The sequence below is a fragment of the Macroventuria anomochaeta genome, assembly GCF_010093625.1.
Source record: "Macroventuria anomochaeta strain CBS 525.71 unplaced genomic scaffold BU25scaffold_11, whole genome shotgun sequence".
Classification (NCBI taxonomy): Eukaryota; Fungi; Ascomycota; class Dothideomycetes; order Pleosporales; family Didymellaceae; genus Macroventuria; species Macroventuria anomochaeta.
In genome coordinates, this window is record NW_022985372.1 from 655603 (window position 1) to 675969 (window position 20367).

The 20367-nt window shown below is 55.6% G+C and overlaps 9 protein-coding genes across 9 annotated transcripts; 6 read left to right on the plus strand and 3 right to left on the minus strand.

Annotated features, from left to right (window-relative positions):
- Positions 1 to 95: 95 nt before the first annotated feature.
- On the minus strand, positions 96 to 1464 carry BU25DRAFT_490223 (NAD(P)-binding protein; the record flags this gene model as incomplete). Its single annotated transcript, XM_033711481.1, has 4 exons — positions 96 to 751; positions 795 to 1134; positions 1207 to 1269; positions 1339 to 1464. The coding sequence occupies 4 exons, from the start codon at positions 1462 to 1464 to the stop codon at positions 426 to 428; spliced, it is 855 nt and encodes a 284-aa protein (XP_033563324.1). The 3' UTR covers positions 96 to 425.
- A 649-nt stretch (positions 1465 to 2113) lies between these two features.
- On the plus strand, positions 2114 to 5160 carry BU25DRAFT_439118 (MCM-domain-containing protein). The gene is made up of 5 exons (XM_033709092.1): positions 2114 to 2302; positions 2353 to 2371; positions 2422 to 2473; positions 2523 to 2936; positions 2987 to 5160. The coding sequence occupies exons 1-5, from the start codon at positions 2233 to 2235 to the stop codon at positions 5042 to 5044; spliced, it is 2613 nt and encodes an 870-aa protein (XP_033563325.1). The 5' UTR covers positions 2114 to 2232; the 3' UTR covers positions 5045 to 5160.
- Positions 5161 to 6105: 945 nt separating this feature from the next.
- Positions 6106 to 7662, plus strand: BU25DRAFT_430430 (uncharacterized protein; the record flags this gene model as incomplete). Its single annotated transcript, XM_033708603.1, has 2 exons — positions 6106 to 7353; positions 7639 to 7662. 2 exons carry the CDS (start codon positions 6106 to 6108, stop codon positions 7660 to 7662), a joined length of 1272 nt encoding a protein of 423 aa, XP_033563326.1.
- A 132-nt stretch (positions 7663 to 7794) lies between these two features.
- BU25DRAFT_409606 (uncharacterized protein) lies at positions 7795 to 8280 on the plus strand. The gene is made up of 2 exons (XM_033706090.1): positions 7795 to 7944; positions 7994 to 8280. Exons 1-2 carry the CDS (start codon positions 7817 to 7819, stop codon positions 8058 to 8060), a joined length of 195 nt encoding a protein of 64 aa, XP_033563327.1. The 5' UTR covers positions 7795 to 7816; the 3' UTR covers positions 8061 to 8280.
- A 1479-nt stretch (positions 8281 to 9759) lies between these two features.
- On the plus strand, positions 9760 to 11156 carry BU25DRAFT_27324 (ankyrin). The gene has a single exon (XM_033701842.1). It carries the CDS (start codon positions 9991 to 9993, stop codon positions 11032 to 11034), a length of 1044 nt encoding a protein of 347 aa, XP_033563328.1. The 5' UTR covers positions 9760 to 9990; the 3' UTR covers positions 11035 to 11156.
- Positions 11157 to 11278: 122 nt separating this feature from the next.
- BU25DRAFT_420538 (uncharacterized protein) lies at positions 11279 to 13260 on the minus strand (the record flags this gene model as incomplete). Its single annotated transcript, XM_033708023.1, has 3 exons — positions 11279 to 12399; positions 12448 to 13022; positions 13070 to 13260. The coding sequence occupies 3 exons, from the start codon at positions 13258 to 13260 to the stop codon at positions 11279 to 11281; spliced, it is 1887 nt and encodes a 628-aa protein (XP_033563329.1).
- Positions 13261 to 13416: 156 nt separating this feature from the next.
- Positions 13417 to 17251, plus strand: BU25DRAFT_409609 (TPR-like protein). The gene has a single exon (XM_033706091.1). The coding sequence runs from the start codon at positions 13726 to 13728 to the stop codon at positions 17188 to 17190; it is 3465 nt and encodes a 1154-aa protein (XP_033563330.1). The 5' UTR covers positions 13417 to 13725; the 3' UTR covers positions 17191 to 17251.
- A 1094-nt stretch (positions 17252 to 18345) lies between these two features.
- BU25DRAFT_306036 (uncharacterized protein) lies at positions 18346 to 18498 on the minus strand (the record flags this gene model as incomplete). Its single annotated transcript, XM_033702065.1, has 1 exon — positions 18346 to 18498. A coding segment is annotated over one exon (153 nt), but the record flags the coding sequence as incomplete, so codon positions are not given.
- Positions 18468 to 20002, plus strand: BU25DRAFT_27414 (uncharacterized protein). Its single transcript, XM_033701857.1, has 4 exons — positions 18468 to 18747; positions 18882 to 18957; positions 19118 to 19303; positions 19350 to 20002. Exons 1-4 carry the CDS (start codon positions 18725 to 18727, stop codon positions 19950 to 19952), a joined length of 888 nt encoding a protein of 295 aa, XP_033563332.1. The 5' UTR covers positions 18468 to 18724; the 3' UTR covers positions 19953 to 20002.
- Positions 20003 to 20367: the final 365 nt, after the last annotated feature.

The window sequence follows — 20367 nt, forward strand, 5'->3', positions numbered from 1 at the left end:
CCGGAGAATGCAAGGCCCACGGGTAGGGCGCAACATGGCTGCGATCACAACAGCAGAGCCGTGGTACTGAACGCCTGTTCTGTCGCCATGCCGTCCTAAAAAGAGCACCTGCCGAACAATGTAAGAAGGATAAGTTAGATCAAGGCGTAGTGATGTCAATGTGCGTTAGCGAGTGCATACTCTGGCACTCAAGGTGGACTTTCGACCAGTGTTTGAGATTGTAAATGACATTCGTTCGTATCGCTCGATGCGACGCAGTTGCTCAACTGGAACGGTACAGCGTCTGTATTATTATGTTTTTCGTTTTTCCAACGTCGTGTTGCATCTAACTGGGTACCTTGTAGCCATCAACATTGATGCTGTTGGTCCACTGCTCAAAAATTGTTCACGTTCTCCTTGTATGTGTCGAACTTGATGGTCATAGCCTAGTACGCATCGGTGCCTAAAGCGCTGCGGAGAGGAGGGTCATCCATCACAGCCAGGTCGTAAAAGACCTTAGCGGCCTTTGTTGGATCGCCAGGCTGCGTGTGATGCCTGTTCTGTGCCTTCCTCCTCGGGCCGATGTGGTCGTACACGTCGTTCTTGACTTCACTGAACTGCATGCTACGGCCAGTCCAGTCAGTTCGGAAGCCGCCGGGCTTGATGCATGTGAGCTTGATGCCCCACTCGGGCTTCAGCTCCTTTGACAGCGCTTCTGTGAAACCTTCAACTGCCCACTTGGATGCGCAGTAGATGGAGAAGGAAGGTACACCTACTCCGTTAGCTTATCATATTCACATCAAGACTGGTCGTACTTCCGACAGAGGTGACCTGCTGGATCACACCTCCAGTCTTCAGGTCTCGCATAGTCTCCAAAGCCTTTCTTGTGACATCGATCAAGCCAAAGAAGTTGATGTCCATCTGTTGCCTGAGCTGCTTGTCCGAGAGTGTCTCGAAGGGCCCGCTCAGACCGTAGCCGGCGTTGTTCACAACGGCATCGACGCGCTTGAACTTCTTGACTGCAGCCTCGAAGGCCTTATCGATGGAGCTCTTGTCGGTGACATCGAGGTCGACCAAGAGGCTGTTGGAGTCGTTTGCATCGTCAAACTTCAGCTTTGAGCTGTTGCGGGCTGTAGCAACGACGTGGTCGCCATTCTCGAGTACCAGAGTTGTCAACAATCAATCAGATCGGCTGAGTGAATTCCGTTTCGGGCATGCACGTTGTACATTACGGTCCGTGAAGCGGTGCCAGTCCCAGGCCCTGGCTCGTTCGTGAATCAATCTGTCGATCTGATTAATTGTTAACAACTCTGTTGAGTACAACCTTGACCAGCTCTTAGCCGAATCCGGTCGAGGTACCAGTGATAAGGAAGACGCGGGGTGCCATGTTGTGTTCGATGTCGGTCTTGAGTCGTTGAGGAGAATAGCTTTGTGTGTCGTCTGGTACATAACTTCCAGGTTGCGCTCTATGCTGTCTCCCACCATGACGGGCAGGGTCCAGACGGCATACGTAAATAGTGCATTTACGTCAGAAATGGCCAAATCCGAACATGAAGCTATCTGGACAACCGTGTCTAGAGTACCCTGTTGACCAATGACGGATCGAGTGCAGTCAACAAACACAAATTGCAGTGCGTCGAGGATCATGCAGCCGAAGTTGATGTGTGACGTCGGTGCTTGACAGCTAAAGTCCACTTAAGCCCGGCTAAGATATGGATTATCTCCGGTGAGCGCAGTCCTGAGCCTCATCTCACCTCCTCCGTCTGCAGTCGTGTGCAGCAAAGGCCACTCTTTCAGAGTGGATCGTGAGGCTTGCACAGAGGTGTGGGCATTGATGAACTGGACAGGGCGATATGCGGACTCATCATTGCTGTACCTTGCTCTGGCCAACGCGTCTTGAGGCCATTCACTGGAAGTTGAAGATATCACAGACAAGCTGCTGAACAGCGCCGGCACATTGAGAGGTGGGGGAGCAGTTGTGAGGACTGCCCAGGTGAGACGGAAGAATGAGCTACGCCGAAAAAGGGTGGATGATTAGAGGCGCGTCATCCCAAAGCGGCATAAGCTTGACGCGCACCCGCCATTTTCGCGTCCCGTTACCCAGCCGATCTGCCCCTCTCCACCCTGTCAACAACGACTGTGCGTTTTTCGAGATACCCCGTATTCGCTGCTCTACGCTTGTTTGATCGCAACGAAAAGCGATTGAGCGCTCAATAGACGCTCTACACCTCAAAATCCTGCACATCCTGCACCATGACCGAGGTGATCAGAGACGAGGAGGTGCGCAGGCGCATCCGTCTTGCGCAGGAGTTTTTGGACCCAGGTATGCATAGTGCGCGCCTATCGACAGTGTAGTTACTGACTATATCGCAGATGATGTGTCTCGACGAAGGTAATGCGACCGATAACGGACGGTAAACAAAGCAGAACTAACGTGCATAGCTACCGCCCCGATATTCTGGTGATGTTGAACAGGGGACAGAGGAGACTGACGGTACGTCGAAGACCACTTAACCATAAGAGCCGATACTGACATTGTCTAGGTCAGCATCGACGAGATCCGAACACACAACCGCGAACTGGCCGACGGCCTCCTGAACCAACCCTTCGACTTCGCAGAGGCCTTCGACCGCGCCCTCAAGAGTGTCGTTGAAGCGTTCGCCGACCGCCCCAAATCTGAGTCTGGCCCCGATGTCGTATACTACTGCGCCTACATTGGCAGCTTTGGCGAGTACTCTTGCAACCCGCGCACACTCAGCTCGAATCAGCTCAACCACATGGTGTCGCTGGAAGGTATCGTCACAAAGACATCGCTCGTGAGGCCCAAGGTGGTCAAGAGTGTGCACTACAACGAGAACAAGCAGAAGTTCCACTTCCGCGAGTACAGAGATCAGACCATGACAACGGGTGCTGCGAGTACAAGCGTGTACCCCACTGAAGACGAAGAAGGCAACCCGGTAAGCATATCAGGATGCAAGAGCAGAGAAGAAAGGACTAACAGACACAGCTCGTCACCGAGTATGGCTACTGTATCTACAGAGACCACCAAACCATCTCGATCCAAGAGATGCCCGAGCGCGCACCTGCCGGTCAGCTGCCGCGATCTGTCGATGTTATTATGGACGACGATCTGGTCGACCGCGTCAAGCCTGGCGACCGTATCCAGCTCGTTGGTATCTATCGCTCGCTGGGAAACCGCAATGCCGGCGCCGGCAGCTCGACTTTCCGCACACTCATCCTCGCCAACAATGTGATTCTGCTCTCGTCCAAGTCTGGCGGCGGTATTGCGCAAGTCAGCATCACCGACACAGACATCCGCAACATCAACAAGATCGCAAAGGGCAAGCGCGTTTTCGAGCTCCTGTCGCAGTCATTGGCGCCATCGATATACGGCCACGATTACATCAAGAAGGCCATCTTGCTGCTGTTGCTGGGAGGACAGGAGAAGAACCTTGATAACGGAACACATTTGAGGGGAGACATCAACATCCTTATGGTCGGTGACCCCTCGACAGCCAAGTCGCAGCTGCTCCGCTTCGTGCTCAACACCGCTCCTCTTGCTATCGCTACAACCGGTCGAGGATCTTCCGGGGTCGGTCTGACAGCTGCCGTTACCTCAGACAAGGAGACAGGCGAGCGTCGTCTGGAAGCTGGTGCCATGGTTCTGGCCGACCGAGGTGTTGTCTGTATCGATGAGTTTGACAAGATGTCTGATGTCGATCGAGTGGCTATCCACGAAGTCATGGAGCAGCAGACCGTCACCATCGCCAAAGCTGGTATCCATACCTCTCTCAACGCCCGTTGCAGTGTCATCGCAGCCGCGAACCCTATCTTCGGCCAGTATGATATCCACAAGGACCCGCACCGCAATATCGCCCTCCCCGATTCTCTCCTCTCTCGTTTCGATTTGCTCTTCGTTGTCACTGACGACATCGAGGATGCTCGCGACAGGCAGATCTCAGAGCACGTCCTCCGCATGCACCGTTACCGGCAAGCGGGTACTGAGGAGGGTGCACCAGTCCGTGAAGACGGTGCTCAGCTTCTTGGTGTAGGCCTCGACACTGACGCCGACGCCAACCGCCCTACAGACGTGTATGAGAAGTTCAACCCTATGCTTCACTCGGGAGTCACAGTCACAGTTGGCCGAGGCTCATCGAGAAGGACTGAAGTACTCAGCATCCCCTTCATCAAGAAGTACATTCAATACGCGAAGCGTGAGAAGCCGATCCTTACCAAAGGCGCAGCTGATCACATCGTTGCCACCTACTCCGCGCTGCGAAATGATGAGCTTGATGCGGGAACCCGCCGTACCTCTCCCATTACCGCACGTACTCTCGAAACACTTATTCGTCTCTCGACAGCGCACGCAAAGTCTCGCCTGTCAAAGAGGGTCGAGCAGAAGGACGCAGATGTTGCCGAGCAAATCTTGCGCTTTGCCCTCTTCAAGGAAGTCGTCGAGGATGACCGCCGCAAGCGAAGGCGGACTGCTCGTGACCCGGATGCTATGTCAACAGACGAAGGCGAGTCTGATAACGACGACGAGGATGGTGACGAGCAAGAGACTACAGCTACACCACGCACTGGTGGTCCTTCTACACGCAGTCAACGCACGACGACAGCTACACGCACACCAGCACCCGCCGATGACGATGAAGAGGGGGACGACAGCGAACTCTACCGCGTCACGCCCAGAACACAGCGCACCACACAGCGTACAACAGACCACACTCAATCGTCCCGAGCCGGGCCCTCATCACAAGTCAGCGCCGCATCCTCACGTCCTGAGTCGCAACTCCCACCCACACAGACCGACTCTCAGGAGTCGCAAGACCTCACACCAGCACGATTGCAGGTCTTCCAGACCGCTCTCGGTCATCTCATCGACGGGCCGCTGTTCGCCAATGATGCTGCTGATGTCGAGCCGCTTGTCGCTGCTGTCAACGCCAGGTTGGGCGGCGGAGCTGGAAGGCAAGCATTCGATGCTGATGAGGCAGAGAAGGCGCTTGAGACGCTCAATGAGCAGAACAAAATCATGTACTCTGGTGGTATAGTGTACAAGATCTAAGGTGATTTGTAGTGGGGTGGATGTGGGATACGATCTGGTGCATTATTTTAATGTCAGGCTAGATGCCACGATTGGGCATTGGAGTAGGCGTTTTGTGATAGTCATGTTGTGAAATCAATGGATACCAAGTTCTCCCTCGCATTTCTTCACACGTGCGGATCCGCTCAGCGCCAGAGCTGCACTTTCCCCCTTGGTTGCTTGTCGTATCCACAGTTTAGGTACCCCTCACGCTGGGGTGGAGGCAGTGTCGAACTTTCGCAACTCCAACTTGAAAGTGTTGCCGTGCTCATCTCTCAGGAACAGAGTCCACATCTGCTGCCGCCACAAAGCAGATCAGTGCCTGGAGCCAACACACCTCATCCCGAACTATCTCCCCTTCTCCGAGCAGATGTCGAAGGAAAACCGTGCTGCCGCGGGAGCGGATGATTGCCCGACGGGGAAAGCTGGAGAAGAGGCGTCGGGTGCCGGGCAACCCAAGCGTGGTTTTGTCCACCATCATCCCGCAATCCTAGCGTGCAATTCCTCATTTCTCCGCATGTCCTCCTTCCTCATTGCCTGGCTGTCCATCCGCTAGAAGCGGAGGACCCAGCATAGGCTCCACGCCTCCACCAGTGAAGTGAGCAAAAGGTTGCTGGGCGAGGCCTATGGTGAAACATAAGAGAAGGCGTGCTCCCGGACGTCGCGCGAAACTGCTGCGAATCGCCCAAAATATACCGTACCTGGGCTTGAGCTTTGACACGAAATTTCTTTGCCCGAGTCCTTACTTAACAAAAATCAAGACTTTATAGTTCACCGACATTACCGTTCTTGACTTGCGTATAGGTGCGAGATACCTCCATTGCGACAATTTTCCATAGCGACAAACATATCCACAGCGATATTCTCTTTGATCATTGATTCCCCTTTGCGACACTGCTGCCCACGACATTTACAGCAACAGAACCCCAGCAACATCTTCCACTGCGACATACCTCCTTGCGACCATATATACGACGACCTACTGCGACTCTTATCCCACCTTCTGTTACTATCGCGAAAACCTGACAGGAATCCTTACCGCCATGTCTTCTCTATCGATGCAACCCTTCCGATTCCTGGATCTGCCAGGTGAACTCCGCAACAACATCTACGATCTGTTGTTGTGCTCATGGACCGACGAGCCCGAGTACGAGTCTAGGTTTGTTGGTGGACTGCGCAAACGATTGCCCAGCTACGATGCCATGGCTCTTCTCCGCACAAACAAGCAGATCCACGAAGAGGCATTCGACTACATGATGAAGCGCAATCAGTTCGTGCGCGTTACCTGCCGAGGACTCGATGCCAACAGCTTGTTTCTGGGCGATGAGATGATTCCAGCTATCACGACCGATCAAACCAAAGCCAGGCAGTTCGAAGGCTACCTCATGCACTTCACCCTCTCAAAGCCCGCACTCTCATCTGGCGCAATCAACTTTTCCGAGAACGAGATCATGATGCTGCGCGCTGATCTGCCCTCCCTATGTCGACAACTGGACATCGAGAGCGCCATGACAGACGCCAACGCAACAGCCAACGAGCACCTCTCCATCCGCGCAACCGTGTCCTTCAACCCCTTCCACTCGCAGATGTTCACACCCGCCATCCAACAACACCTCCTCGAACCCATCGCCGCACATCTCCGCGGCATCTCCAATTTCAGCATCAGCGGACCCGTTTCATCACAGATCGCGCAGACTGTTATCTCCCAAGTCGCGCAACCGCGCTGGACAGACCCCAAAGCCACCCTCGACTCCATCCACACCGGCACCGACGTCGGCAAGCGCCAATGGCAGAACCGCGATTTCTACTCCGCATCTGAGTCCTGGGCGTACTCGATGCGCACGCTCGAGCGCATGCGCCACAGCTCCTCGTGGCTCAGCCTCAAAGCGTCTGGTGGGGAAGACTTTGTTAATGCAACTGCGGATCTATATTTCACTCTCAACCTGTTGCGCGCCGCATTCTTGCAGGTTGACATGGCCGCTGAGCACACGAGGAGGGAGATGGTGGAGAGGAATGGTGCGATGTCTTTGCAGCATCTGAGAAGGTGCGAGACGGCGAGTGCGCGGTTCGCGCAGCATGCTGATGCAAGCTGGGTCCCGAGTAATGAGCAGGCGAGTAAGATGCTGTTTAGGCAGGCGAAGTGTTTGAGGTTGATGCGTGCATCCTCAAATGTCGTTAAAGCTGCCACGCTTGTCGAGCAGGCTGCTGCTTTGGCACCGAATGACATGGTTATCAGGGATGAGAAAGACGCTGTCCAGAATTGGGAGGCGGAGGTTGAGGAGCTGCAGCGGGCGAGGCAGCAAGCAGAGGCTGTTGAGATTATTCAGCGTGCATCGCTGTGGTCATATCTGAGGTCCGCTGTTTCTAAGCTGATATCGTGAGGTAGAGCAGCCTCGATGTGTTTTATAGTCGTTGTGATACCCAAATCTGCCCTTGCAAGCCATCATACAAAGCCTTAAGGGCAGGAATTGAGTAGAATCGTGATGGATTAATACTACCTATGGTGGTGTCTATCTACACGGTGGAGCGAGCGGACGCTAACCTATATGGGGAAGGCGCGGATACTCTGAGAACAGGACGTAGTGAAGGTAACGGGCTGATACAAGGAATTCATTTGTATCTCCCATTTTGGAATATTCTATGTGTCGCGCGCTTCTACGACCAGCCCGCTCGAGGATCTCAGACATTTTGCTCTGTTCCAATCTTTCAAGCAAGGACAAGCAAGTGTAGGCACGACATGTGAGGTGGTACGCCATGAGATCGACCGCTTCCCTGAGCTTGGTTGCACATCGAGCTGGCTGGGACCGGCTCCCGCTGCTACCAAGGCCGTCGAGTGGTGTAAAAGCCTGGGATCAGGCCCAGTGTCTTCGAAATCATGAAAGGTACTCAGTGCTAACCTACAAGCCATCTGCAATCTAACAAACGTTTTAGGTCTACAGTGATCCGTGCATATGTAGCCTACTATCTAGGTAACATGAGCGCATGGGATGTACAGTGAGCAATGTTAGAGTATACCTTCGAAGGCTGCAGACAGGTCTCACACGCAGCTGAAGGGCGCAAACTGCCAATGGAACATGATTTGAGGTTGAGAAAGAAGGCAGAGGTCACAGATGGGGTAGATGGGCACGGATGTTCAATTGAGTGTTGTTGTAGGGAGCTGAGTTGTGGTGCTGTGTTGGCGGGACTTGCATTAGCTAAAAAGCCACAGAGTGTGCGAGAACGGGGCTGACGCCTCAACTCCGTCATAGGGTATCGTGACATACGCAATTGGTGATTGTAGATGGGATCTAGTGCATGTATTGAATGAAGGGTGAATGTGTTCTACGCACACAAGTGACTGCGTTTGATGAGGGCCAGAGACTAGGTTGGATCAGGCTAGGCGCGTTAACATCATGACCTCACTTCATGACTTTGAGAGACGTGCACGGTATTCAAGTTTGGAGACAATCAACATAACGAACAGCTATGTACTGAGCAAACAACAAACTTCAAGAGAAGCTGTACGGTCCCGGTACGAAAGTCATCCCTACCGTCAACACCAACCTTCCTGACCCCACTCACCTTCCCACAAGTGGTTCCGGTCACATAAACCCTGAGGCCTCCCCATGCCCTTTCTGGGTGTTATCGCGCAGCTTGTCGGCGTGATAGAAAGCCTTGTTGCAGTCGATGAAAGCGCACTTTCGTGCTTCTTCATGTGACGGCGGTAATCACCCGGACGACGGAAAGTACCAGGACAGCCTCGAGGGCAATGCAAATTCTCTGCAGCTCCGAGATGGGTCAAGAGTTTTGGAGAGTTGTCGAATGCAATCTGGTAGTTCGAGGATGAACCATTGATTGGAATGGAACGGTGGCAGAAGCATGGTAGTAGCAATCCAGATCATGCACTGAAGCCAACCCATTCAACACGCCATCCATCTCAAAGCCATGCACATTGGCTGCAGGCAGATAACCAGGGTAGGCGCTGCTAAGATTAAGACCACGATCTGATTGGTACCGCAGGGGTGCGGCAAGGTGCGAGGTCAAGGGCGCGGGACCAACCCTGTTTCGCTTGGAGTCGAGAGACAAGGCATAACTGCAGGATGTTAAAAAAAAAACTCACCTGTGGTGGGAAACACAGTGGCATGAGACTGGGGAGCAACAGTTCGTTGAGGTTGGTTGGCTGGATTCTGCGAGGCGCGGCGCAAGATGCAGATGTTGAAAGTTCTCCATCGTGAGAATACGCGTGTCGGTCTCTCGTGGTATAAGAATGATGAAGAAGTTTGCAGAAAAACGGGATGCGACAAGGTAAGATGATAGATTGCTGACCCTTGGACAGGGAGGTTGATAAGATGGATCTCTAGATGTAGTGAGTGCTGGACCGACTGATGATTAAAGGATAAGGTTGCACTTGCATGCTTTTTGGGCTGGTTGCAACTCATCCAGCCATACCGGCTGCGACCAGGTACCCCTGCTGATGCTTGGCCCTTCGACTACGACTCCAATCTCAAGAATGCTGCAGCTGTAGTTCAACCACACGATTGACAATCTGGTCGGGCACAACTAGCAATCATGGCGTCCTTGGAACTTTTTCAGTGCTCGGACTGTGCAAAGACATTCAATGTTTGTGGAAGATTCAAGTGAGATTATACCTACTGCTACTGCACTCGAACTGATAGAGCTGCAGTCAACATCTGAAGACACACACGAAGCCTTTCGTGTGAAAAATGTGCCAAGAAGGCTTTGGACTGCGTGCTGATTTGAATCCGCACGTTACAGCACGACACCGTGTAGGCAACACCAGATATGGCTGTGCCATTCCGGGCTGCGAAATTATTGTCTCACGAAAAGATAACATTGCAAAACACTTGAAAAGATTCCATCCGAATGAGGATCGGGATAGTATTGGTCGATAATCTCAATCGCTCAGCACGAAGCGCACCAACAATGACATGGACTCAGCCCCTCAACCACTCGAAAACGAACTGCACACAGTCTTCAATTGGTGGAATTCAGCAAGAACTCGCGACACAACCGCGCTGGAGACTCTGCTTGAAGCAGGCTTCAAGATAGACTCGCGCGCGAGAGATCAGAGCACGGCTCCACACTGTGCCGCGTATGCAGGTCAGATTGCGGTCGTTGAATTCCTTTTGTACAAAGATGCTCAGCTTAATCTCTCGAATATGAGGGGCGAGACCCCCCTTTCTGGAGCAGCGATAGGTGGGAATCCAGACTGTATCTTAGCCTTGTTGCGAGCTGGAGCCTGTGTCAGATACTTCAGGCCTCGAGAGGACACACCCAAGCTGTGCTTTGTGGGCCACGTGGTCCGAATTGGCGATACGTCTCTCGTAGAGAGTATTGTAAAGAGCGACACGCCACAGATCAACACTCATGGAGCATCGAAAACCTATGCTTTCGCCGTGGCCGCTGCGAAGATTGGTCAAATGTCATTCCTTCGGTTGATTTCCGACACAGATCGGGCGGTATTTAGAAATCGAAGATATGGTCAGCAACGACCGGTCTACTATGCTGTTAGCTGTGGGCAGGTGGAAGCAGTCCGAATGCTGCTAGCACCAGTGCCTTACGAAATCAGAGAGACAGCAGCGAGCTTAGGTCTAGGTTCCCTCACCCAACTGGCGGCTCAGAAAGGGTACCTGGACATTCTTGAGATACTGCTTGAACATGGTGCAGAGGGGTTGGACTCACAGTGCAGCTACCGGCGTCCTGTAACGGCGCTTCATCTCGCCCGGCGGGAAGGACATACCGAAATTGAAGATCCCCTTATTGCTTATGGCGCCACGGAATACAAGCTCAAGGAGGGAATCCAGGAGTCACGACCAGACCAAGTCAGAATCGAGCCAGAGCGATCAATCGGAGACATGGCCTCTGAGATGCAGGAACAGGACGACACCGATATCAACTCCGATCTCGAAGCACCACGTAGCGAAATACATCCTCTCTTCTATCGAGCATTTGACTGTCTGTCTGTTTTCTGATCAACCGTGGTCTTCAACAACACACTATAGCAACAGCCTCGCTCGAGTTCTGCGACCTGGACAGAGAGTGCCTCGTAGCATACCTCCCGACGATCCAAGAAGGCTTGTCCACATCTTGAAGAGGGAGGCACTCGAGATCGACCGGAGACAGTACACGTGAATCTTTGCTTTACTGCCTTCAACAAAGCCTTTGCATTTCTAGCCATCCTATGAGCAGCGCACTCCCTCGCCTCTCTCATCTTATCTACCGCCCAAAGCTAAACCACCCCTTCTTAACCTGCGGCCTCACCTCCTCCTCCTCCTCCTTCTTCTTCTTCTTCTTCTCCTCCACCTTCTCGGGTTCCGGCTCCTGCACCTGCTGCTTCCTACCCGGATACTCGACATAATTCCACGCGACATCCAGGAACAGCGGCTTGACAGGCACCGGCTTGAGCTTCGGCGGCCACGTGACCAGGTTCTTGAGATCGACGGAGCCGGAAGATGGGTACTCGTTCAGCCTCTCAACCACAGGTGCGGCGTTGGATCGACCGGCTTTGGATGCGGTTTCGGAGTTGGCGGAGAGCTGGGAGAGGGCGACGACGCCACGGTAGTGCGAGTTCAGGTTCTGCAGGGTCTGTTGGAGGGTGGAGGCTTGCTGTTCTGAGACGGCGAGTTTCGTGGCGGACGGGGCGGTGGTAGGTGTTGAGTTCGGCGCGGATGTTGCGTGGGAAGACAGAGAGAGGGCGCGGCTGCAGAGGGCAAGTGCCTGCTTCGGTGCGGAGAGGAAGGCGTGGGCGTGTGACAGGTTCAGACACTTCAACGCTTGGAAGTAGGCGCGCTGTCCGTCCAGCTCGGCGATGAAGCCTGTGTCGCGTGCTGCACCCCTGAGGTCCTTGATCGAGTCGATACTCTGCAGGATTGCGTCGTACAGGGCGATGCGCTCCCGTAGTCTTGCGAGCTTGCGACCTGTTGGCTCCTCCCGATCGGCCCACTCCTTTCCATCCCTGCGCGGCCGCCTTGGCTTCTGGGGCGGGTTTGGGGAGAAGGTGAGGCCGTCGTCAGCACCGATGAGCACCCTGTTTCTGCCGATGCGCCACGAGATCAGGTCATAGTTCACGGCGAGGTTGGTGACGCGGAGATCCTGCATGCGCGCATCTCCCTCGTCCACGCCCTCCTTCTCCAGCTCGTCCATCGCTCTCCGTGTCGCGTCGACAGCGTCCTGGCTTGCGATGAGGATGTCGTCGTATGCGTTGGCACGGTCTTTCGGAGCGGACGAGGCGCTGGACTGGCCGAGGTTGCCAGACGCGGCTTCGACGGAAACAAGAGCCTGGCCGATGGCAGCATCGACAATGTTGGCGGTGCGGCCGCGCCAGGTGATCTGGGTGCCTGGAGAACGTTAGCAATGCGCCATCAACACGTCGCCAGCCGGCTTACTTGACGCCGTCGCCTCCTCGCCCTGCAGTGCGGCTGCGTCAATCTGCAGCACGGCCTTGGCCAGCAGCTCGTCCTTGTGGGGAAAGTACTGCCTCGCAACGGCCGGGACACCAACGGTGCGAGGGATGCGGTTCTGGTACGCGGCGTATCGAATGCTTGGGTCGATGCTCCCAGCCAGGACGTCCTTGAAGAGATCCCTCTTGGTGGCCTTGTGCAGCGCACTGTACACGATCCTGGCCGCGGCGAAGTTGGCGAGACACGAGTCCCAGCGCTGAGGGGAGGCGGCCTTGGCCTTGATCCCCTCGGCCTGCTTCTCAAAGTCCTGCGCACCAGCAAGCGCATACACGTATGCGCTGGCCTCCAGCACGTCCGTCGGCGTTGCCCCGCTCGCCGGGTCCGAGAGCAGTTGCACAAGCTCCTTCGCGCTCTGCACGGCCTTGTGCAGTCGCGAGATGATGTGCTGGCGGGTGGAGCCGGTGATGTTCTTGTCGGCCTTGTCCTCGGAGTGGAGGGCCTTCATGGCCATGGCATGCGCCCATGCCCGCTCCGAGGTGAGGAGGAGGAGGTGGAGGAACCTTCGCCGTCAGCAGATGCAGCCACGCAAGCCCGCCGCTATACGCACTCAATGTTCGCCGCAATGTCCTCGGCCGTCACGGGGGCCTTTGCGGCATACTTGGCATTTTTGGGAGTCGCCCGCCCGAGCTTCTTCTGCACGATGCGCAGTCGGCGGGTCAATTGGGCGCGGTAGGTGCTGTAGTCGCCCAGGAGGAAGGCGGCCTCGCGGTAGGCGACGACGTACTTGGTGATGTCCATGGCTGCGGTCGTGAGCTGAAGCTTGACGGCAGTGTGGGGTAGCGATACGCGGTGTCGAGACGGAAGTTTACATAAGCAGACGCAGATGCAGTCGCCTGACACCGCGTCTCTAGAATTAATTCGGGTGCAAAAGGTTGTCGATGCGCACGCGCCATTGCCACCACGCCGCGCAGTAGCAGTCCTTCCTTTGCAGTACATGAGTCCCCTTTCTGCTTGCATCTGAGTCCTCTGAGTCCTCTTTCTGCTTGCATCTGCATTGCTGGAGTTTTGTCGAGTTTTGTCGAACAGCCATCTCCACCGCCACAGTTGGACGCTGGATATCTGCAAGCTCGAAGTAGCTATCCGACTGCTGCAGCACCGGCCCTTGACAACCCCCAGGACTGGGCACAACCTCCGCTCTGCACCGCTGCATCTTCTGCCCACCCGACACTCAGGTGATTCTTCTGCGCATCCGGCACTCAGGTGATGCTTGAGCGCGCCTCGACATGCCTTGAATCCGGCGGACGCCAGCTCTTTCGTGCTCCCAACCCATGTCTGCGCAGTCGCCGCAAGCTGCACTCGACCTTCTGGCACCACGGTGCAAGCCATCTAAGCCTGCCACTATGGTGGGCTATCAACCCAACACCCAATGGCGACGCTGATCAGCCGGCGACCAGCGCCGCCGACGCTGCGCCGCTGGATTTCTTGTATCCCGAGAAAACCCTCGCCCTGTTGCGGAGGCTTTCTGTGCGGACTGACGCGGCGTCAGACGCCAGGCGGCAGCAACTGCATCGACCCACTATCCGCGGTTATGCTACCGCCCGGCGTACAGACCATCGACTTGGGTCAGCTGCGCTAGAGGCAGGAGGAGATGCGCTCAATGCCGTCGATGCCGTCGATGCGGCAGAAGCAAAGGAAGCGAAGCGGGAGATGCACGAGCGCTTGATGGCATCCTCTGCGCACGAGTCCCTGGGCGAGCTGCTGCGCAGGAAGGAGCCAGGAAAGCAGGAGCTCGCGTGGCAACTCTACCACGCGCTTCCCGCCCAAGGGTCCTCTGGCACCACCCCTGATCTGCTGCTGCCCCTGCTCGAATACCTCAGCGCAGACAACGAGCCAGCAGTGCCAACGCGCATCATCAGACTGTTCGATCAGCTTCCGGACGCGGCTCGCACCGCTTCGTCGTATCGAGCCGTCATCGTTGCTCATGTTGCACTTCGAGAAATCGGGCCAGCCGTTAGTCTGCATCGCACTGCTGCGAAAGGAGGGAGATTCGTTGAGAATGAGCACCACGTACCGGATATCGGAACGGGGGTGCTTCTTCGACGACTCGTTGCCGACGAGCAATGGGAACTTGCCCTCCGCGTATACTCGACGTATGTCGCTGACCATCGATTCAGCATAGACCGACAGCGAACAACATACCGCATCCGTTGGGGACAGGCTACCTTGCCAGAGATATGGACCGAGGCCGCTCACTTGCCGGAGATCCAGGAGCACGTGCGGTCCCTTCTTGTGTACAGTCGCCAACACAAGGACGAGCTCATGTCAACGCCCAAGAAGAAGATGATTTTCTACACGTTTGTTCAGAGCTTCCTGCCTCATGTCATGGATAGGCTCCTGCACGTGCGCAAGCCAAACGAGGACGAGATCTGGGATTGGTTCACCAAACTCTTCGAGGATCTTCACGCGCAGAACATACCAGTCGACGCCAGCTACAACTACGCCATCACCGCGATGCTCAGACTTGATCGGTACCGCAAGTACACGAACCAGCGGAAGATCCATCTTGAACTGTACCGTAGGTATCGACAGTGGTATCTTTACGATCGCGTGGATGACCCTGACTTCAAAACATGGCCGCCTCAGCTACCCATGTTATCCTTGGTTCTTAGCAACCATGGAACCCACGGCAGTCTGCACCGTGTGCACGATATGGTGCACGACATCCGTACTTTCTACCCCAACAAGCCGCTTCCGCCCAACATCCTAGGAGCCTTGTTGTTGATCTTCGCCGAGCACGGTGATGTCCAGCGAGTCAATGAATATTTTGACGAGTTCTCCGCAAGCCAGGGCAAAGTAGACCCCAAGCAAGCCAACAGTCTCTTGTATGTTCAAGCTCGACGCGGCGATGTCCCTGGAGCGTTGGCAGTTTTTCGCCGCATCCGCGAGGACCTGGGCTTCACACCCGACGTGCAGATGTGGAATACTCTGCTCCTTACCTACGTTCGTGCAGACGACCTCGATGGCGCGCTCGAAACTTTCAACAATGCCTTGGATGCTGGCATGGAGCCAAATGAACACACTTTTGGGCCCATGCTCGACATGTGTGCGAACAGGGGCGATATTGAAGCTTTTGAAGCGCTGTACTCCAGAGCAAAGCAGATGCAAATTGCACTGGACAATGACGTTCGAGCCCGATCAGGCTACGTCCAGGCTTTCCTGAACGCCGAAGACGCAGACGGTGCAGAGGAGATCGCGCAGGGTATGCTGAAGCAGTGGAAGGCCGGTGCACTGACCGGACACCCGCTCACGCACACGTGGAACATCATGATCCAGTACTATGCTCTGCGAGGAGACGTTGCTAATAGCAGAAGACTGTACCGGGAGATGGTCGACAACAAGATCCCTCTCGACAGCATCACCTTCGCCAGTCTGATGCGATCCTTGATCGAGATCAAGCAGACGAACGCCGCGTACAAGATCCTCAGAGTGACCCTTCCGGCCAACAGGATGCGTGTAGAGGCCATCCACTATGCGATCGTCATGACTGGTTTTCTGAAAGAAGGTCAATACGACTTGGCGCTGGAGACCTACGAGCGCATGGTGGAACGAAACGTGTCGCAGACTATCAGTTCTCGCCAAGCGTCGATCAACACGGTCGGTATGGCTGAGCTGGTGAGGTTGCTGAAGGTCAAGAATCGCAAACCTCGACAACATCTGCAGCACGTCGAACGACTTCTCCGCGACATGCTAACAGAAGGCGATGTTGGGCAAGACGTGGCGCATCGTCAACCGAACCACAACCGCTACATCGACGCGCATACCCAGTCCATCGTGCCCGCTTCCTACTATGGACTTCTCATCACCCTCTACAACACCCGCGGCGCCTACAAAATCTGCAAAGAGCTGTTTGCCAAGGCAGAAGCCACCATGAAGCCCTCCGACTTCGACGCTCCCACCACTTTCCTCACCGCTGTTATGGAAGCGCACTACCGCGCCAAAGAATGGGACGAAGTACAGAAATGCTGGGACCTCATCCGCGAGTCCTCGTCCAAGCTGATCAAGACCTTCCAACAAGTCATGAACCCCGCTCCAGAGCCTCCCGAGTCCCCCTCCCTCACCGACGGCGTCGTAATCCAGCGCTTTGAAGAATCCCGCATCGCGCTCAACCGCCGTCAAGTCATTGTCAAGGCAACCCGCATCTACATCCGCTCGCTCATCAACCGCAACCCCAAGAAGAACCCGACCAACAAACTCCTCCAACAAGCGCAACTCACCATCCGCGACTTGCTCGTCAACGGCTTCGTAATCGACAACTTCACATGGAACGAGTTCATCGTCGCGCTCGCGCAAAACAACCAACTCGTCTCCGCCTTTACCATCGCAGAAACCTACTTGATGCCGCGCTTCCCCGGCTGGCGCAACCTTGCCCCGTTCTACGTGCGCCACGACAGGAAGGGGTATCAGTGGATGGAGCTCAGGCACTACGACGTTAAGCGCAACAGCGTGCTGCCCAGGTACAAGACGCTGGTTGTGCTGGCCAAGGCGCTGGCGGATGTCAAGGAGGATGAGCGGAACGGCGTTGGGTATGTGGAGAGGGAGGTTAAGTGGGCGAGGGAGATTCTGGAGGAGAAGGCGCCGAGTGTGTGTCGTGCGGTGGAGACGATGCCACGCACGCATGATGAGATGCAGGAGAGGTATTTTGGGAATCAGAGGGGGGTGAGGTATTAGGTGTTGTAAGATAGTGTGTGTTTTGTATTTGAGATGTGTATATAGGTAAACGTTAGTGAACAATCTGTTTACTTGTTCAAATGCTCATCATGGAGTGTTTGGTGACACAATGAGGCTAGATCGCATGTCCATAGCCAGGATCGCGACGTGGGTACGGTACGGTACGTAAGACGGATCTCTGCGCCCCGAGCAGCACACGATCCTCAGCTCCAGTGGCCCAGGACCATCACTGCCTCCATCTCAACGCCGCGAATAGCCAATCCGCAAAGCTTCCAAGCCAACGATTCTCCAGACGTTTGCATCTCATCGCCCGCCCCAATCGTTTCCGGAGAACCGTTCGCCGTGCAATCTCTGCTATCGCGACATCCCCAGATTGTACCTGCAGTCACGATGATTGGCCGGCTAGGCGTACGAGCACAGACAAGATGAAGTGCGTGCATGGCGTTCTACTGTTGTGGAGTTAGCGTGTCGTTTTGCCCCTGAGGCTGGAGGCTCAAGCGGGTAGCCGTGTGTCATCGACGAACCACACGAACTACGTTCTACGCGCCTCAACGACCAAACAAGCAGCCGTTCACAGAGCGGCGATGGCTGCACGACAGTATGGTGTTAGCAGCCGTTGGAGATTGAAACAGACGCGCCAAACGCCCCTTCCTACGTAGTCGTGACATGCAAGACGATAGCTGTGATGGATGCTGGGGACGCTGATGGAGATCGCCCGGCCTCGTACCACAGGGCAGAAACCGCCGCCCGAAATGGGTGCGAGCGGCGCTTGTGAAGACTGAGGTCATGCAGATTGCCAAATTAGCAGAAATTAAGATGGGTGGGTATCGATAGACGGGGGATGCTAGGGGTGGATAAGTGGATGGGGGCTTTGACCCCCTTATCCGCGTGCACTGGGAATGGAGCGTGTAGTACCAGCTAAGTACTCCGTGAAGCTCGTTCTGTGGCCTTGTAGTCTTTGACGATAACGCTCCTTTCGACACTCGTTCTCTACTTGCCATATCGTCACTTTTTACCATCACTCCTCACCCCAGTCGCTCCCTCGAAGCTCGTCTGCTTCCACGCATTGAATTTGGTGTGTGTGTGGCTCAAAGCTACATTCCAGTATACAGTACATCTTCATCGGTTCAAGAAGCGCAACGCGTTTCTTTAATACTTCACCACGGCTTCCGCACTGGCTACCTCGATCCTCCCCCGGCCTCGGGCCCACGACACGTTTCGCAGACCTTCGATACTGCAAGCTTTCGATCTACCCGCGATCAGAACGACATCCCCGCCTGCGTTCGACCACGAGACACTGCCATCGATCAACCCCGAGCTGGTTGGTCGCGACAAATCAAGACCGACGTCGTCGAGCTCGACTGTGGCGTCGCTCACACACCAACCGTTGCAACGGCAGGGCAGCAATGCCTCAATCCAGCTGCCAGCCTTGTCGACCCTTGCTTCACTAGCACCGACCAGCCCCAGCCCCATAGCACACAACAACGACGACGACGACGACGACAGTAATGATAATACAAGGAGAGACTCGTCGATGAAGATGCCGTCTCCACCACGGTACGTGCAGCAATGCAGCGGACTGAGGCTGCGGTTGTGGTTCATGGCGCCGGCCGTAGCGCCCGCTGGGCTTATCGCAATGGCCTTGGCATTTGCACCTCTCATTTTCGTCTCCTCACTGACACGTCGCCCAGGGAACCCTCCAATGGCTTCAGCATGACCTACGCGACCGCCGCGCCCGCAACTGCTGGCGGACAGGGCAACTCGCCGGTACGTCCCCTCTCTGGGTGTTGTGAGGTTGCACGGCTGCGATGCTGGCGCCCGCATGAATAAATCCTGCTCTTATCCTTATCGCATCGACAATCGATAGCCATCACCCACTGCGTCACTCGCACAGCTGCTACTTCGAGTATGACTGACATGATCCCAGCCTGTCTGCCAGAACTGCACCACGAGCACCACCCCGCTCTGGCGCCGCGATGAGTCCGGCGCTGTGCTGTGCAACGCCTGCGGGCTGTTTCTGAAGCTGCACGGCCGTCCGCGACCAATCTCGCTCAAGACGGATGTCATCAAGAGCCGCAACCGCGTCAAGACGGGCGGACCAGGGCGCAAGAAGGTACACACCTGCACTGCTCGAACATGTTCTTGGCTAACTGGACTAGGGCGAGGCAATCAATGGCCTTGCTGCCGCCCACCCCGACGCCGATGGGCAGCTCGGCCTCGCTCAGCACCGCCGCGCGTCAGGCAAGATATCGTCTGGTCTCTCCGACCGCTCGCAGTCGCCAATCTCGCGCACCGGCACACCCAACTTCGCCCACCCCTCCAACATTGCGCCCCAGCACATGTTCGAGCAGGCCCTGAGTGGCGATGCTGTCTTCCAGTCTCCCTCCATGCACGGCTTCGGCCTGCGCCAGCCCTCCCCCGGCTCCACATCGTCCATCAACGGCTCACACCTCGAACCCCCGCTCTCCTACGACTCGCTCGCCGCCCAGAACACCGCACTCAAGACGCGCGTGTCTGAGATGGAGCTCATCAACGACCTCTTCCGCACCCGCGTCAGCGAGCTCGAGACCAGCGAGAGCCAGGCACACGCGACTGAACAGGCGCTGAGAGCTGAGCTCGAGGCGACACAGCTGCGCGAGCAGGACTTGAAGAGACGCATCGAGGAGATCGAGGAGGAGAGCCCACGGCACAAGAAGATGAAGATGAGCGACCTGGTCGACGAGAGTCGGGCGGGCTCGCCGATCAGCTCGATGGTGGTGTAGAATCCGTCGTTGAGTCGCGTTACGTCGGGAGGACTTCCTCCCGTTACGACTGCTTTGTGCCTGTGAGTCTCATTGTTGTTGGTCTTTGCTGTTGGTCTGGTCATACCCCTGCAGCTGCCGCCAGCCGGTCGCAGCACCACATCACGTTCTTCACACTACACCATAATACATACGCCTCGCTCACCATTACGACAAAAATCTCCGCGTCCGTGTCGGCGCTCCGAAAGCTCAACCCTGGGTCACGATGACCCCCTAATGTCTGAATACCACTCCTCTTCTCCGCTGTCCGCCTCGTTCGGAACTCCGTATGTAGTAATGCTTCTTTTGCGCGTTTGATACCAGGGTATGGTGCGATGAGATGATGCCACGTGGGCTCGGATGGGTTCATGGGGGGGGGAAGGGGTATGGGCAATGG

Coding starts and splice junctions, on each gene's coding strand:
- BU25DRAFT_439118 (XM_033709092.1), top strand. CDS start 2,233: ATGACCGAGGTGATCAGAGACGAGGAGGTGCGCAGGCGCATCCGTCTT. Junction 2,474..2,522: donor GGGGACAGAGGAGACTGACG/GTACGTCGAAGA, acceptor GACATTGTCTAG/GTCAGCATCGACGAGATCCG. Junction 2,937..2,986: donor AAGACGAAGAAGGCAACCCG/GTAAGCATATCA, acceptor TAACAGACACAG/CTCGTCACCGAGTATGGCTA.
- BU25DRAFT_409606 (XM_033706090.1), top strand. CDS start 7,817: ATGAGATCGACCGCTTCCCTGAGCTTGGTTGCACATCGAGCTGGCTGG. Junction 7,945..7,993: donor TGTCTTCGAAATCATGAAAG/GTACTCAGTGCT, acceptor CAAACGTTTTAG/GTCTACAGTGATCCGTGCAT.
- BU25DRAFT_27324 (XM_033701842.1), top strand. CDS start 9,991: ATGGACTCAGCCCCTCAACCACTCGAAAACGAACTGCACACAGTCTTC.
- BU25DRAFT_409609 (XM_033706091.1), top strand. CDS start 13,726: ATGCTTGAGCGCGCCTCGACATGCCTTGAATCCGGCGGACGCCAGCTC.
- BU25DRAFT_27414 (XM_033701857.1), top strand. CDS start 18,725: ATGAAGATGCCGTCTCCACCACG. Junction 18,748..18,881: donor AAGATGCCGTCTCCACCACG/GTACGTGCAGCA, acceptor CACGTCGCCCAG/GGAACCCTCCAATGGCTTCA. Junction 19,304..19,349: donor GCGGACCAGGGCGCAAGAAG/GTACACACCTGC, acceptor TAACTGGACTAG/GGCGAGGCAATCAATGGCCT.